Genomic DNA, 19143 nt, shown 5'->3' with positions numbered 1-19143 from the left:
ATACGGTGTTCATGCGTTGAAGCAGAGTTCCAGTTTAATGCTTTCAAACATAATCAATCTCAAATCAATATCTTCTTTTCCACTTTCCTGACTTATATTCATATCTATTAAAAAATTATTCATGTAGGTAGTACTTATTAACACTATTTAAAATTTCAATGTATTAGGCACATCTATAAAAATAGGGTTTACACATATTTTTACTGCGTATCTCTTCTTTTTCACTAGGATATCCTGTATCGAGACATGCTAGATTACAAATATTTTATTGAAAAAATGTGTATCTATATTCGAGGTTAATTTCTGTTTGATCTATTTTTTGATAAGTTGGAAGCAAAGACATTTGAGAGAATTATGTAATTCAGGTTGGTATTGGTATTTCGTAAAAATAATGGGATTAGAAAACTTTTAATTTAAATTTGTGTTAGTAGCTAAATTATAATTGGATCCAATGTTTAGTCAAGATATTAAATTTGTTGAGATTTTTGTGAATACTGTATTATTTTGTGAAGAATGATATTTGTATATTTTAGTCGCAATGTACTTGAAAGTTCTTTGTCCAATTGTTGTACATATTTCAGGTATTCGTAAGAGTTATTTTTTTAAACCACGTTGTACTACAAACAGTTCAATGTTCATCTTTATGAATATAATTTTAACTAAAGTAAAGGGCCATGTATGTCATTTGTTTGCCCTGTATCTAAATAATGCATAGTTATTTAGTTACGTTAACTATTTTTGGATATTTCGAACAATTGTATTGCGTTAAAGAATCTACTTAAACAAGAAAAATGCTGATAAAGATTAATTGGAAATTCACAGACGATGTAGGTATTTGTACATATTAATACAACGATTTTCTGTATACCAATTAACGTAAGGTAATTATTTCATTCGTCGGTCGGTAGGTAGGTATGGAAAAAGTCACTTATTTCCCTCTTACACAATCCTTGATACTTTACCGCTCTTAGAATATTAAAAAGCCATTAAATTTCTCATCAGCCGTTCGACTGCTCGCCGTCTATAGACCCGGGCCTAGGGACTAGGGAGTATATCGCTTCTGACCTTCCGCCCTACTCCGCCGACTTCAGACATCTCGGATCCCGCCCACCCCAGTGGATCTAATATCGCTCTGGAAGATTAATTATGTGCAATGGCGCCATCTGAACCCTCAAGTGTTATTCAAATTACTCTTTGAGGTTCATCTGTCACCCCCGCCCATGGCGAGGCGAAGGGCGGCCGCCATTTTTAGTAAAGTTACACTTTGTACGAAGTGGAAAATGGGGAAAATCAATGGAGTCGGAGAGAAGTCTTTTGAACTGTCCTAGTTCGGGAAAAATGAATCAAGTGCCACTCTGTTATCGAATTCTACTAACTTACGGTTATGAAATTACCTCATTACTTTAGTTAAAGATTGCTCTAGTGAAATTTAATATTGATATAGCCATCCGATTATTTCTCGTGTTTAGCGCAAACGGCAAACAGCGTACAAAGTTGGTTAGTAAAATAAAGTATGTAGCTTGACTTTTCAAAACTGGAAAAACGGTGATTTTAATAATAGATACCTTATTAGATTTTAAAGTTGGTAATTCTGAGGAAATTCAGTTTTATTTTTATTTTGCTCTATTAAAAAAATGAAATTACTATTTTTGTGCATTTCTAAAACCTATTACTAATTTAAATGTGTCTCAAATGCCAAATAAATTTGGCCAACAAATCGTCAGCTCAGAAATTTCACACTCTGACAGACCGTCCGGCGCGCGACGCTGCATTCTCGTATTTCCAAAGCAATTGTGTCGGAATTATCTTCAAAAGTAACACTTCCATTTGCATACAGACAGCTCGGCTCGGTCCGATGCTCGCGAATGCCACATTTGACGTGCGTATATCTGTCATCGGCATTTCTGGCGACCGTGTGAAGTTTAAAGTTTTTACTGCATGGGTGCTTCGCGACGCCGACGGAGATGCTCGCGCTATAATATAGGCGTCGCTTCTCGAGCTGGCTGTAATGCGACGCCCGGCGCTGGTGACATCTAGCGACGGTGTCGGAATTCAAAGCAAGTTCACAGAGATATCCTTCAGCAGTTCAGCTTGGAAGAACCTAGAGGATCCTTCTTAAAGGTGCAACAGAATTAAATTCTGCTCTTATATATGACTCCAAAGAATACTTGCATAGTAATATTTTTACTTGCATTGAGGGCTGCGTTATCATACATTGCTTAATAGTTAACATATACTAAATCCTACGCATCAATTATAAAAATTTACCGAAACAAAATTTTAATTTTTAACTTCATAGATGTTCTCCCAAACTCACACATTATGAATGCATATGTTCACATTTGTGTATCATAGTGTGTTTAAAATTAATTGGTAGGTGTACAAAATTTTGTAAGTTTTAGACGTCTTGAGATATCAATACAGATTATAATCAGTTTCATTACCTCCTTGAGTAGCAAACACACTTACACAGAAATCATAAATGCAGAAATATGTGTAGGTACTTAAAACTGTATAATCCCATTTATTGAACACGTTTAATAATATATAAAACGCATTTATTAAAAAAAAATTATTTTGAAAGGGCAAAAATTTGTGGACAAAGCACAAATATTAGGATATGTATTCATAACGGATAGAAGGATCATGGAACAAATAATAATACAACTACTAAAAATATAACATTCTAGCGGCTAGACGCGTTTGAAACAGAAAGAAGGAAATGGTCCCTGAAATTCACTGGAGACACATTACACGAATTAAAATGACACAGAATGTTAAAAACAAAGAGACTGAAGACAGAATAATCGTATTGCCACATATTTAATACGCGATGCGGCTAACTAACCAATTAATGAAATGATTTCCGGACCTTTGATCAGACCCCGAATTACAAGAACTTATCAGCATTAAAGTGCCAGACACCCAATTAATATTGCGTTACAGCCAAAATATTAATTATGTTATTATTTTTTGGTTGTTTTATGAACGGAAATTATATAATTTGTTCTTAGTCTTAATTACGAAACTAAAAAATTTACACAAAGCATTTTTATATATTTTTTTTCTTATAAAACATATTTTTTGATTTTGACAAATATGAAAGTGTTAACATGTATTTTTTTGTTAGATATATCAGTATGATTTTAATTTTATTTTGACCTTTTTGTCAACATTTTTATGCAGAGACTGATTTCTATTTGAAGTAAATGCAAATTATTTATTAGTGATTCACAGTATCTGAGTAGAGGAACAAGTGTCAAGAATTAAATCCTGCTAAATCTAATATCTTAATGTTACATAGTTCATACCTATACAGGTTTTAATGGTGATAGTTGCCGGTCAGTGGCTGAGTTGGCATCGCATCTGAGTCCCACCTAGGCGTCGTGGGGGCTTTTTTTTACATTAACTCCACACAGGAGGCCCTGAAGAAAATAATTTCCCTCAGGGCCTATGTCATCTTTGGGGATGCTGTGTGGAGGGTCTTTTTGTGGAGAGGAAGGAGTGAACATGGGTCTTGAAGAGTCCCATGTTGTAGGAGGGAGGAAACACAGAGGCCGGCAGTTCGTTCCACAGCCGAGCTGTTGAACTTAAGAACGAATCGTAGAAGCGACCCGTTCTCATGTGACAAATGTCAACCGTGTACAAATGTTGGGCGCGCGTTTGGCGTGTATCCCGACTACGCACCGGTGCCGAAGGGATCAATGACGGTAGTTCCTCAGAGCATTTTCCATTGTAATACCGATAGAACAAGGACAGCATACCTACCTGACGCCTGTGCTCTAAAGATTGCAGTCCGTTTGTTAAGATTGGGGAATCTATCAAACGGACCGCCCGTTTCTGCACAGAGTCAAGGGTTTTTTTCAGGTATTTAGGGGCTCCGGACCAGAGATGGCTGCCAAATTCGACAGTAGGGCGCACTAATATCACGACACAAGCAACAGTGGCGGCAGAATGAGCTTTGAAAACAGTGTTGGGTTATTCTTAACCCGAGAATATTTATCTTTCATTAAAACAAAAAAGTTTATATCGATCATTTTAATTTTGTAAAGTACCTACCTATATATTATAAAAAACACTCTTTCTGCAGGAAATCTTTGCAAGTATAAGCGCCTTATTCTTACGTTTATGCTTTACAAATTATGCCAATTACTTAAAAAACATCTAATCTAAACTATAACGTAGTTAAATATAATTTATATATATACCTACCCTATAGACGAAAGTTGAGAGAAGTATGCGAGTTTAAGAAATGGGGTAATTTATCTATCGTAAAGCACGGAACTTTGGAAGTTCCAGTATGTACTTACTAAATTAGTTTTATTTTTCTCGTATTGGTAATTTTAAACCAATTATAAATGAAAATAATGTTAAACTTGCACTTATTATGTATATATAACGTATTATTTTTTGTAGCGAGTTAAGAGGACAATTTAACCCATTTGTTTTGCAAATTGTAGAAATGTCACTCGTTGGATTTTTAGGATGTATATTATATTATGTAAGCACTTTTTAAAGATGTTATATAATTCATTTTTGAAGTGAAACTTCTTTACGCGCGTCATGCAATTTCTAGGACCGGAGTAAAACCGACTCATGACCGAAACGAAAATGCGGGTACCCCCACCACCGATTAAAGTTCATTTGATCTAGTCAAAGTTTTGAAGTAACATATAAATGCTTCTTAGCTCATCTCGACAACTGGCGTTGGTGGTGTAATGGTCAGCATAGTTGACTTCCAAGCAGTTGATCCGAGTTCGATTCTCGGCCATCGCACATTATTTTTTTGTTTTTAACGCCTTTTTCATTCAATATCTTATTTTTTAGTAGGTCAGAACATTTTTTAAAAGAAAATAATATTGCAAAATAATAAAAACACTTATCTCACTGTGATAAAACATTACTCCGCTAGAGCGCGCTTTGCGTTATTGTGTTGGATTAAAATTATTATCTAATCCGTATATTATGATAATTGTATTACATTTATTTAATTAATTTATTTATTTTGATAATATGTAATAATTTACAGAAAAAAAAATTAAAACTATCTCCCTCTGATAAAATATCCGTTCGCTAGAGCGCACTACGCGATCTTGTGTGGGATTCTATTTCTGTACATTGTACATTATTTTTAAAAATATATTATATTTTGGGTGTGATGTAGGTAACATTATAAAACATAACAAGCTCTCATATTTTCAGAACCTACATAATATAATCAATTTATGCGGCTTTGCTTACAGTTGGTGCTCAGCGTGGTTGGCTTTCAATCAGTTAAGCGAGGTTCGATTCTCGGCTGTGGCATTTTTGAAGTGAAACCTTGTTGAGGTGGGGGAGCCGCTCACGAACGTTCTCTCTCTTCTCTTCTTTCCTCTCTCTCAGACACCAGCGAACTGCGCCACGCCAAGCATCAGCTGAAACTAGAAGTTTCACTTCTGTCTTGCGTAGGCTTGACACACCCACTTTTTTTTTTTTTTATAAAGTCTCATTTAGGTACACAAACGTATTTTTTTAAATTATAGCCGACGCATCAAGGAGGGTGAATAATGGCTACGGGTAGGCGGTAGAGGGGGTTGTCATCAGGACTTGAATGCCTGAGACATGATATATTATATTATATTTATTTATTTATTTATTTATCTATTTATTTATTTATTTATTTATTTATTTATTTATTTTTTTATTTATTTATTTGTTTATTTATTTATTTATTTATTTATTTATTTATTTATTTATTTATTTATTTATTTATTTATTTATTTATTTATTTATTTATTTATTTATTTATTTATTTATTTATTTATTTATTTATTTATTTATTAATTTATTAATTTTAATTTGTTTATTTATTAATATATAACGTATCATGTCTGATATTTAATATTGTTTGTTTGGAAAGCAGTTTGAGCACATTTTAAGCGTTACTGACAGTGAAACTTTTTATTTTCAAAAATTTTAAGTACATAATATAATAATAATAATAATAATAATAATTGGATAATTTGTAGAGCGCCGTTTTTGTGAAAAATCACCTCAAGGGCCCACTAATGCATTGCAAATAGTAAATAATTTATTTTAGATTTCATCACCATTGAATCAGAAAGTAAATTAAAATTTAACTATGCGTGTAACCCAAGTGTAACCATTGCCTCCTTTATAAATATCATAAAGAACGATTTCTACTATTCATCGTGATAATAATGGCTTTAATAATGGTTATAATAAACTTATTATAGAAATGACAAGCTAAAACTGATACATTTTTTCCACTTTTGTATGCAACTTTTGCGGATTCAACATTATACGATTAATTTGCTTCAAATGTAGCAATGTCTAATAAAATCCTTTCGTTTTCCATTGATTACGCTGACATTTCTTTATTTTATGACTGGTACGCATTTTCAGTTTTAACTCCGCTGAAAAGCACCGCATAAAAAGTAAATCTCATTTCTATCACGTTAAGCTGCCCACTATCCTAAGGTAAGTACCTTTCTATTGTAGGATTTTGTAAAACTTGACGCCGTCCGGTCAGAATTAAATGCGTCGCGATGCTCCGCCGCATTTGAAATGCGTCGGAACGCCAAGCGACGCTTGAAAGTAACGTTCGCGATGGATACTTGTAACTCAATTAATTATTTTAATTCGGTCTAAAAAACGTCTCGTTGTTGTGTATGACAAGGGAAAGACAGATGTATGTTTCCCTTTGAAGTTGTCCAACGCGGCGGATGTAAATGGGATTATAATTATTCTTAAAATTGTGTCGGAGAAAAAGTTGAACATAGATAATTTACAATAAAAATACTCACCACACGAGACGAGCAGTTTCTTTTTCGATCTATTTAATATTAAATTATTAAATATCACATTTATTTCTTAATTATTACTCAAACGAATAGATTTGAAATTAACTCTTTACAATACTTTGCATATACGCAACACAGCGCATTACCTAGTATCCTAAAATGTCCAATAACAAACAAATAATATTGGTAAAATCTCTTAAAATATATTTCTTTGATAGCTTTATTAACCAGTTACACAGTCTTTCTTTGGACCACTCTGATATCTGTATATATATTTTTAATTTATTTAGGAAATATTGTTCAATCTTTCTAGTCTGTTTTAAATTCTATGTACACTCTTCATTGTATCCTTTTAAATTCGTATTCGTGTATAAAAATAACTTCCTTTTATTTGTATAGTGATGTCTTTCACGAAATGAGTTTTATTTAACTCATTGGGAATAATGTATTATTTATTTATTATCTTTGAAAAAATTTAAAATTTAAACATTTTTCAAGAATTACATATAGGATTGCGTTTTCTTCTTTAGGAAGGTGAAACAACGACGAAAATGATAATTATTGTCTATATTTATATAAGTAACAATCATAATAAATATTATATTGTATTTAAATTCTAGTTAAAGTGAATGAAGTAACATCATACACACAGTAAAGCAAAGAAAGGAAAAAAAAACATTAACTGCCATAAATTGTACGCCTTTGTACTTTTCTTGACTATTTTGTATGAAAATAACATTAATTGAGCAAGTTTGTTATAGCTGTTGTTGATTCAATAAAGAACACCAAAAATAAGAAATTTTAATTTGCGTTAGTTTTGTAAGAAAGTGAAATATAATTAATGCTTTTGTTGAATTTCACCCAGCCCAGAATCTAAATATAAAAAGAAAATATCATTGTTTGTTCTTCCCATGCGGCGAGTTTTAATTAGATATGAAAGTGTACGTGTTTATCAAGTCATTAACCAAATTGTCACCCTCCATCCCGTTCATTTCATCCGTTCATCCGTTCGCCATTGAAACTTCTCAAGACAACGGATAATTAACCTTCTGCGATAAATCAGTTCCGGTTATTTTGGGAGGTCGCAAGTCCTGTAATCGTCTGCCAATAGGCCGTGAGAGGAGGTGGATGGCGGGAGTCGGGGGCGCCCAGCGTCACTTCGCGCCATTTCCGACGCCGCATGAACGCTCCGACGCCCATGCGGCTTTCGCTAATTGTCGCGTAGTCCCATTAGTAACTATATTTTTAATCTAACACATGTAACACGGGTATTGTATGAACGTGTTATAAGCTATGCAGTGTAACGCTGTGCTTCCGTTAATGGAATTCTGGTGCAATTCAGAGGTCTGAACAACATTAGCTGTTTTCTTATGAAATATAAGCTTTTATGAAGAGTGTTTGTTTGTGTTGAGTGAAGATTTTTTCATTTTATGTAAGTGTTTCAGGTTAATAATTAATCCTTTAAAATAATACGTTATCCTTTGTGTTATGCGTAAAAAACCTCGTCTCTTAAATATTATTTTATCATCAAAAAAATAAATAAAGCATTGATGTGTCTGAACGCTGTTTAATTACAGAACAGTAGGAGTATGGAACGCCATATAACAAGGACTTGGGACTTGTATAACTGTGCACAACCTATGAATTTGATTGATTTGATCACTCTGTATCTTCACTTCGGTTTCATATTATAATCTTCTGATACTCATTTTATTGATGACCGGATAAATCATCACAATGATAATTCATCACATCTTTAAAAATTTATATAAAGTCATGGAAAGTGATGAAACAAAAACTTTATTTACTGGGTTAAGTAGGTTGGGTTAAATTTTTTTTCATCCCTTCTAATGACTTTATATCTCTTTTTAAAAGTCTGTTGAATTGTCACTGTGTTGAGTTATCGTGGAACCATTTTATCATACATACGCTCTACAAGCGTCCTTTACAATTTTTTATTAACTGTGTCTAGTGTTCATTCATGGTTTACCATTCATTTGGGATTTAATTTCTACTGCTCTCAATAACATTCTTCCTTCTTCTGCCAGTTTTATGCTTCACATACATCATAATATATTTCATATATCTGATCTGTTAGCCAATCAACCTTTTCAAATAATTATTATAAGTGACTAATGATTTCAACCCATCACGTCGATGGAAAAGTAAAAAAAAACAAGCAAGTACTCTTATCGGTGCCTATTCATAACTTGACTAGTTTTGCACTCATTTATTAATATTAAAGTAAAGGTACATACGAATCGAATAAACAATATTAGACAAAACAATACATCAATCGTGATACGTACAGTCATTAACATAGCCACCGCGTGGTGTACGAGTATCTTTATCGTCCAATTTTCAGTGTGAGTTAATGATGGATACTTTAAAAAATGACATAAAATAACAGAGCAGTTGTGTAATGTTTCTTTGAATGCAGAAATGCAGGTAATGATTAGCCCTTATACTAACTGCGCTACGGTACACTGTGGACGGAATACCTAATAATCTAATGTGTTCAGTTCCCTATTCATTTATCGCACGATATTTGCAGTGTTTTATTAGAAGGGTCGTTTGTCGCAGTATTTTAAATTGCAGAAATTTCTTTATATTATAATAGGATAAATACACCGTTTTTCTTCATATTTTATATCAGTGGCTTTGTAGGATTGCAAGTTGCAAGAATGGAAGCATGTCATTATTATGTTCCATGTTTGTATTTCATTTTCTTTTTTTATAAAATATTCTGTAGTGGGACGAAGTAGGATAGGTTAAAAGTGAGTAAAAAAAAAGAAAACACCACACTACACTCTGCACTAGTGTAAATACAGTTTCCTTCAAATATCTTTAGGTGCTTTGGTAATCAAATACGCCTGTTAAGTGCTATTCGTCAGTATACTTGAAGACAAATTCTGTCATTCATAATTTGAACGGGTTACAGTACTTATTCAATTATGTTTTTCTTCTCAAAACCGGGATGCGTTCTGCTCTGGTTTAACTGAATACTCAAGTATTAAAATGATATTAATATTTCCTGAAATTGAGATACTTTAAAACTGAAAATAAACAGGAATTTTTCAGGGTGGTCGTTTAAGCATTTTACCAGTTTTATTGAGTATTGTTTTATTTGTTCATGAGAAAAATGACTGAATTTTCGATAGAGAGAAAGATATTTTATTCCAACCCTGTAGGTGAGAATATGGCGTGAATATTCATAAACGTTCCCAGGCATCAACTCATCTCCCGCGAGTGGAGTAAATTTCATCTATCACGCAGTCACTTAGTGTCCGGCAGTACCACCCCCCGCTCTCCCTCCCGCAGCCCACACGCCGCCGAAGCCACCCCAGGGCGGCGACCAATCAGCGCGAGTGGCGCACTTGTCACCTCCGCCGCTGACAGCGCCCCCCTCCCCTCCACTCCTGGCCATATCACCGAATGTCCCCAATGTCCCGACACGTTCCCATCCAATGACCTGGGAGCCCCGGCGAATGTCTTCGAGATATCGCCTTTTCTCCGCACACCTCTGCTTGAGAGATTTTGTGGTGCTACGTATTTTCCAGAATCATTTGAAAACCCATATATCGGATTATATAAAACTCAGATTCGGAATCGTTTCAAAAAGTTAACGATTTTTTGGTGCTACGTATTTTCCAGAATCATTTGAAAACCCATATATCGGATTATATAAAACTCAGATTCGGAATCGTTTCAAAAAGTTAACGATTTTGTGGTGCTACGTATTTTCCAGAATCATTTGAAACCCATAGATCGGATTATATAAAATTCAGATTCGGAATCGTTTCAAAAAGTTAACGATTATGTGAGGTTAGGTGGTAGGTAGGTCAAATGTAATCCCCAATTAACTTAAAAATCAGCGCTTTCCCGAAACAAGTTCTATGTCTAGTATATTTAACGGCCTCCGTGGTCGAAGGGTAAGTCTCTCGACTAGCAAAATGCAGGTTGCGGGTTCAAATCCTGGCGTGCGCAAGTAAATTTTACTTAATTAGTTTGTGCTATTGCACAAATTACTCATTTAAATTAATTATAGTACAATTACGGCTCGTTCCAGAGTGGATGATACTCTCATCATCGCCCTGGTGTAAGACCACAATTCAGATTTGAAATGTTGCTTGAAATGGCTTTGGTTATGTTTGGTAACAAGATCTGAATAGCCAGGTACTTCACCTCCTGCTTCTTCCCCATTTCCTTCGTCTCCCAATTACCTTCAGCCTTACAATATTTCCGATTAGGGATGACATAGTCTTCCTGGCTCCAGACGGTTGGGACAGTTGGGACTCTTGTGCCGTATCACATTAAAAAAAAAAATTATAACTTGTGAACCATTTAGCTAAAGTTTTTTTATTCGATGGAAATTACGTGTATATTACTCCTGTGTATCATCCGCTGTTTGTGAATTCAATCTCTTAATTGTTTTGAATTTCACTGATAATATACTGTTGGCAAACAATAAGTTATGCATTACGCGTCATAGGTACAAATAAGTACAACTGAAGACTGTGCAGAGAGATGATGTAACTTTCTGTCAAGAACTTTGTTAGAACTTTTACATAGATATAAACGTAATAAGGAGCACACAGTAGGCTTTTTGATATGGCAACCCCATTCCCCCTTTCTATAACCTTCCTCCCTGACATTTGGCATCTTCCGAAAGTGTAGAAACTTGAGAATTCTAAACGCAAACTTCCAACAAATAATAAACTATCTCAAATTTGATGTCCGACGTATCGCTGACAGAATTCCTTACGACCACCCGTCTGGCTCACTCGCCCGTATTCTGGCACCCTGGTACCTGGTAGCCGGTAGCCAGTAGGCGTTATTGGGTGGAAGTGGGTGGCATCAGGTGGCAATAGGCGGTGTTGGGTGTTATCGGTGGGTGGCAGAGCAGGTCACGTCCGCTGACCTGTAGTACGTAGACCCGGTGGTGAGAGCACCTGCAGGAGACGGTTAATGTGGGAGGTGTCAACCATGAATACTGAACGACAAATGTTTGACCAAGGTGGGTTTATTGAAAATGTCGACTTGGTGAAATAATTGGGTTAGCCTTTTACGGCTTTATTGTTTTTATGATAGATTTATATTGATTATAGTATTGAATGTGCGCGATACGGTATACGATATGATATGGTGATACGGTACGTGAAATTGGCATGTCAATTTCCTGATAAAATTTTAGTGATTCAGAATATATCAAGAACACGTGTTCTTTTCCTAGTAAATATCATGACGGAATGCGACAATATCAGTATGTAAATATCAATATCAGTATTTGTATGAACACGTGTTTCGCCGTTCTCATAAAACACTCGCTTTTAACTGATACTTTATTAGGAACTCTGCCAATTCATTCGTTGAAGGCCTACAGTCCCATTTTTAACAAGAAAACGAATAATTTGACCAGATTTTTAATAAATTAAGAGTATTTTCAGTAAGTTTTCTCCGTGTTATCATTTTGAGAATATGTGTGCTTTTATAGACTGCATCAAAATATACACTAAAAGTTCACGAAAAACAAAATGTGGCGTCAGGAAATTTGCACAGCTTTTCTGTTTGTAATTTCGGATACAGTTCAACCAATTCTCGTTAGTAAGTTAATTTCGAACGTTTGTTTAACTCTTAAAAAATAAGACTCAGTACTTAGGTACTGTTAAAAATACGAAATTCGAAATTAGTGAGGGCTAAGGCGGGTAGTAACCGAATGAAAAAGTGACCTAAAAATAATTAATGTTTATTTCTTAACTAAAAAGATTTCTTCATTATGCAGGTATTTTCCTCCTAACTTATTTTCGAACTCCCTAAACACTTCATACAGGGACCTCTCCCTTACATTTCAACATTTTTCATACACCATTTAACATTATGTTTAGATTGATTTTAATAATCCAAGCATCAAAGACATGATTTGTTATAACTATTGTTCGTATTTTATTCTGTAGGCGGATGTTCCCGACCCTGCGCGTGTCCTTCACCGGCGTGGGCGCGGGCCACCGCTACGTCGTGCTGCTGGACATCGTGCCCGTAGACGGCAAGCGCTACCGCTACGCCTACCACCGATCCTCGTGGCTGGTGGCGGGCAAGGCGGACCCGCCCGCGCCCGCGCGCCTCTACGCGCACCCCGACTCCCCCTTCACGGGCGAACAGCTGCGCAAGCAGGTCGTCTCCTTCGAGAAGGTCAAGCTCACCAACAACGAGATGGATAAAAATGGACAAGTAAGGACTTCACATTTCGCTACATTTAATTACTTTCCTGGCGAGACGAACCGAGGTGGCCAGCAAGACTTTTGATGAGTGATAACACTTATTTCAGCCTGTTATGCGAGAGCTAATCTCTTCAATCTGGTATCGCACAGTTATAGTTTAAATTGTCATCGGTTGCCTAGTAGATATACTTGTCCCATATTTTGAATATTCTGTACCTATTACATCCTTTCCATCATGGTCTATTAAGACCTTAAGATTATCTTTCCTCCCCATCATTGATCGTACTCACCACTTGTGGTCATTGAATAAAACAATTTCTCTCCAGCATTGTTCTATTCTCTCAACATGAGAGCTTTTTCCCCACAATATAAAACCAACACTATAATATGAAATGCAATAATGATATATTTTATAACCCACACCCATTTCCCATTTTTCATTGTAAAGCAAGCATTGCCATAATGATCCTTTTGTATCACCGAAACGCTGTTGAAATGTAACATGAAGACAATATGTTTAGTCCAGCATTATTTTAATGTAGGACCTAAAATCTAAAATGTGGTATTTGAATTACACATTATTATAGTCACATGCAATTTAACCGTAACTGAAATGTTTAGTAATTCGTTGCTTTATTTTACATCGCATTGTGTTTTGGACAAGGGGTCAATTTTTCTATTTGTTGATGCCCACTGACATAAATCAGTAATAGCTGTGTGCTGTATTTAATGTCCGTCCAATAGAGAATAACTCAGGTTTACGTGGCGTTTCAATGAACACTGTAAGTAATAGAATAACTCCACTGATTAAAAGGGTGACTTACCGCATATTACAAACAGTAAAACATGTTAAAATATGCACGGAGCACTTCGGCGTTTATTGCCTCCACTTCGCGAAGTACAATTGACTATTAAAATTCCATAGGTGCATTATATATACAGTTTCCTGGCGGTGCCTTTACAAAATCAAGGATCTGAAGTATCCCTTCAAAGTTGTGCCTTGGCTAATAACTTAAATTTTTTCAAATAAACTGCCCTGGTATTACCATTCCCATTTCCAGGGTGAGAAGTTAAATGGTATTTAACGTCGTACTTTCTCTATGCTATTTCTGAAGTAGTTATTGAGGAGATACATCGAAAGTTATTTCATTCAATTTTTGGAATAACGTTTTTTTTACTTTTGAAAGTTATACCCCGCCAATGTAATATTAATCACTGAAGAAGAAGATAATACTAATAAATCTAACAATACACGACATAGATCAAGAAACAGAAAAACGGTCGCAACTGAACATCCAACACAGGATCTGTCTTACCGGGACAACGCCTCAAACTACTCGGCCATTTTGATCTAATTTTTAAGGATAATTATGCTAGGTAAAGCAGGGCTGTTTATAATACCATCAAAGATTTAAAAAATAAAAAGCAGTCTATCTGAGAGTTTTAATAATAATCATGTGATGAGTATTGACGTATGATTGTTGAATTCCAGTTGGTGCTGAACTCCATGCACAAGTACCAGCCCCGCATCCACCTGGTGAGGAGGCGGGAGGGGTCGGGCAACTCGCCCATCACGGACCTGGAGCAGGAGGACTTCAAGACCTTCATCTTCCCCGAGTCCATCTTCACGGCGGTCACTGCGTATCAGAATCAGTTGGTAAGTGAATAACCTAATTGTATCTTCTTCTTGTGGTGTGTAATGTGAAATTGCTGGTGGCACGGGACCGAATCCTGAAGAAATGTAATTCGAAAATACAACTGAAAGTCAGGCTTTGTCATAGAGCTACAAAAGAAATATTATTATTATGGATCGTCATGTGTAATGACTAGAATTAGACTTCATACCTCTAAAAAGTTCAATTAACGTATTTTAATTAAAGAATATCAACATGGTCATATTATTATAAAACAATAGATACTTCACATCATAAAAATATTATGATTCTAGATAATAAAACATTGAAGCAAAATTAAATTCAGAATACCGAAAACGCACTAGAAAAAGTTTACCGTCATGACCAAGATTGACTGTCGAAATCTTGTAAACTGGTATAATGCTCTTAATTGGTTGCCATACACACGGTACATACGGAAGTTGTTGAATACGTTAATACAAACTCGTATTAACTCATTGTCACATGGTCGTTGGATCAATTTAGTCCTGCAATTATAGCCCTACCACGAAGTTGGCTGAAATATAGGGTTTTCCAATAAGAGGTGTTATTTTGATATTTAATCGTAAAACATCAATGGTTTCGTTACTTGTGTGGCACGTAGCGCCGTCTTGTTGAAAGTAAACGTTGTCCAAATCAATACCATCCAATTCCGGCAGTAAAAAATCATTAATCATCTCTCGATAGCGGAATTCATTCACCGTAACTGTTGCTCCAGCCTCATTTTCGAAAAAGTAGGGTCCAATGACTTCGCTGAACTATAAACCGTACCAAACAGTCACACGTTGAAGAAAAAGAGGCTATTCAACAATAACTCTTGGGTTTTCCGAGCCCCAGATGCGACGATTTTGCTTGTTGACGAAGCCACCGAGGTGGAAATGGGCCTCATCGCTCAAGATGATTTGCATTTGATTCATTCAAGTGAATTTTAATAATTTAAATGCGTTGTTGAAGCGTGTATCGTTCCATTTTTATCAATGGCGTAGTTTCTACTTATCAAATGTCAAAATGATAGCTTCAAAAGTAACATCTACCGAAATAGTGGGCTATTCAAAATAACACCTCTTATTGGAAAACCCTGCAGTTGCATCTCCAAGAATTCACTTAATTAGACAAAACCAATGAATATCACCATACCAAATATCACGTCAACTGCCATTGAAAGATGACGGATCGCACTTATCAGGGCCTGTCGCGGTTGACGTGAAGTGTCCGTGACGAGAACGGCCGAAAGATAATTACCCGCGCGCTGATGGCCCGCCCCGGACCCGAACTCGCAATGCGGCCGGTGACGCTAATATGTTTATCCACGGCCCGAGGAAACACAAGGACGTAAACAATTTAGCGAGATATATGACCGGGGGCGGCGGCCACACACGGCGCAACACAACTACTACTAGCGGTGTGCGCTGGGCTTTAACTATTTCTTCACGAGAAATGCTTTTCCATTATGTTTACAACACAATATATATGAATTAGTGTACGTATTTATGGCGCAGTGCAATCATCTCTCGCTGTTCACTGCACACTGCACAGTCATATCGACCGATTTGACAGATCTAAAACATGTTTTGCGTTGTTGCATTTGGTATCCTGCTCAAGACGGACTACGTGGTCGAGAGGTAAGGCTCTCGACTACCAATCCGAAGGTCGCGGGTTCAAATCGCGGTTTCACAATTAATTCATTTAAAATCATATATCGTCTGTATGTATCGCCCTGGTTTAAGACCACCATTCAGAATTGAAACGTAGCTTGAAATGACTTTAGCCGTGTTAGGTGACCACATATGAATAGCGAAGTACTCCACTACCTTCCTCTTCCATATCTTCTTCCCCCCCCTCATTACCTTCAGCCTTATAATATACCCCAATTAGACATTCCATAGTCTCACTAGCTCCAGACCATTGGGAGCAGTTGGGACTCTTGAGCGGTATTCACATAAAACAGATATTGACACCACGCGGCAAACTACCTTCTCCCCATGATATATTGTATTATTTATTCAAAAATGTTCACTGTGAAATTCTACGAAAAATATAGTAATATTCCTTGGAAATCTCTCTCTCCTCTTAGGCTCTTTCGTTTTTGTCGCATATACATTTTTCCCTTTAGTATCGTATAGCTTACGCAAAATCAAGATCTTCCAAGCGAGATTTATTAAAATGTTTCTGAACTGGGACTGAAATCGTACCACGTTATAAAACATGACTATTCATTGCATGTTAGGCGAAAAATACCCCGAAAAGTACAACAGTGTTAATTTAACTTTAAATCACGAAGAAATAATTTTCACAAAAAACAATCACCCGCAAACGATAACGGGGACAGTGTTGAGAAGGATTTTATACTGACTGAGATTCAGGTTCTACTTGAGGATATTGTCCTTAACCTTAAAATTATGAACGAATTTTACGTTAAATTTGATCGCTACGCTGATATCTCACTCGATCTAGTTTACGGCAAAGCTAAAATGAGGGGATATGTAGAATATTCCTTAATTAAGGATAAAGAACGAGAATCTATGTCCAGTTCTCTCAGATAGCAGCGAAAAAGTCATTGATTTCACTGTTAACTACAATTCCTTATCCTTCAGTAAAACCGGAATCGACCCTCGGGAATGCAGAACAATGAAAAGATATATCGTGGTAGGGTGTTGAAAAGAGCATAGACAAAAGGAGCAGAGTGACAAAGGTCGTGATTAGTGACGAATGAACTCGAAAGTTCCAATTATTAACACAAAATTTATATTAAGAAAACGTTGTTGAGTAATCAGCAAAAGTTAAGTGTAAGAAGAAATGGTTCTTGGCAAACAAAAATAGGAGACTTATGAGAAGTGCAGAAAAATGAAAAGGAGTGTCGTGGCAGAGTGTTGAGGAGATCAGAGTGGGAGGCGTGCAGGGTGGCGAGGGTATGATGCGTGATGAACAGGTCCAGCGACACGACCTCCCCACCGCTGCGCGCTAATCACTCTCGCGGACAGCTCTCCTCACAACTCAACTCCGTTTAGAAATAATAATCTTTCATGCCGCTGAAAGATTTACTCCGCTTGCTCGATTTTATACAAACGCTGAAATTAATTCCACGTTTGCTGCAGTAACCTAACATCAAAAATATTAACAAAAAAACGAAACATTAATAATGATTGCATAAATTTGTTTTTGTTGTTTTTATATTAACGAGTAAGAACTATAAATTAATATTTAACTTCATTGAAGATTGTTTAGGTCGATTTTCAAAACTTCCGTTTTGTTTAGTAAATACTTTTTGACATATTATTCGATTCGGAATTTCGGTAAACATAAAAATGGTAAAGTTAGAAAACATAGTTAAAAAAGCGAATCAGTTACTCGATCGTCGCCCTCTGAAATCCTTTGGCTTCTCAAAATGAGGGGACCAAGTCTTGCTATTGTTTTTCTGTATATTCATTTGCAATCGATGATATTTGGTAAGTTTTAATGAGTTAAGTTGACATTTCAACATTTACTTAGGACGGGTTGTTTCGGAGAATTTAATCAATTCATCAAACTTCAACGTTCATTTTCGGGTTCTGTGAAAGTCCTATTCAAGTTCTGTTATTATATCATTATAAGTTAGTTGCTTAACAGAACTAAAATAAGAACAAAACTTGAAAAAATCTTTCGCAGAATGAAACGTTTAAATTTGATGAATTGTTCGAATTCTCCCAAACAAAATAGGATTCTGAAAGACATTTATTATATTAAACAGTCAGTATCATAGCTCCCAGATATTAATTCACTATTAATTCACAGATAATTAAGGTAAATATTTACCTACGAGTACCGTTATTAATACGCATTTAAAAAAAACAATCATTTGATTCAACTTAATGACAATAAACAGAAAACTTTTTGATTTTGAAAAATATTGATATTTAATATTATTTAGGTAAATAATAATTTTATCAATTCTTAATTAATATAAATTCAGAGATAATAATAATTCAAAGGTAATATTTATTCATATAATTCATTCACAGGTAATACTAATGCACAGGTAATATTAATTCACAGATTTATGCATCTTTTACCACCTCCTCCGACATACAGAGTTGTTTCATGTAGTAATTAAGTTGAAATCATATTTTTAATTTTATGCATTAGTGAGGCGGAATTCGACAACTTTATCTCTTTTCTTAGTGCGTATTAATCATGTCTTACTTTTCTGTTAATTTATTTATACAAATATATTATTGGAAATCGGACCCTCGATTTCCCAAGTCTACGACAAATACGATTTACATTAATTCCATTACACTACCGAGATTGCCTATTCTTTGTATTTGATTTACACAGTGTAAATCCAAAGTAACCAAAAAAATACTCTGGATAATGCGAAACAACTTTTTTAACATACTCTTCTAGATAGTGTAGGTATACAAATTACAAGTTACCTACTTATAAGGTACCTAGCTAATCTAGCCATAATTC

The 19143-nt window shown here is 35.4% G+C and overlaps 1 protein-coding gene across 1 annotated transcript in view; it reads left to right on the top strand.

Moving 5' to 3' along the window:
• LOC149424254 (uncharacterized) overlaps positions 1 to 19143 on the top strand; it is an 89252-nt gene that overhangs the window by 48713 nt on the left and 21396 nt on the right. Inside the window, exons 3-4 of the mRNA XM_089631237.1 lie at positions 12758 to 13031; positions 14514 to 14678. Coding sequence (XP_089487363.1) covers positions 12758 to 13031; positions 14514 to 14678 — 439 coding nt within the window. The remainder of the gene's footprint in view (positions 1 to 12757; positions 13032 to 14513; positions 14679 to 19143) is intronic.

The sequence above is a fragment of the Hesperophylax consimilis genome, chromosome 4 (assembly GCF_061612785.1).
Source record: "Hesperophylax consimilis isolate HC1 chromosome 4, BYU_Hcon_1.0, whole genome shotgun sequence".
Lineage (NCBI taxonomy): Eukaryota > Metazoa > Arthropoda > Insecta > Trichoptera > Limnephilidae > Hesperophylax > Hesperophylax consimilis.
The sequence above is the reverse complement of the archived record's forward strand: the minus strand, read 5'-3'. Positions and strand labels throughout refer to the sequence as shown.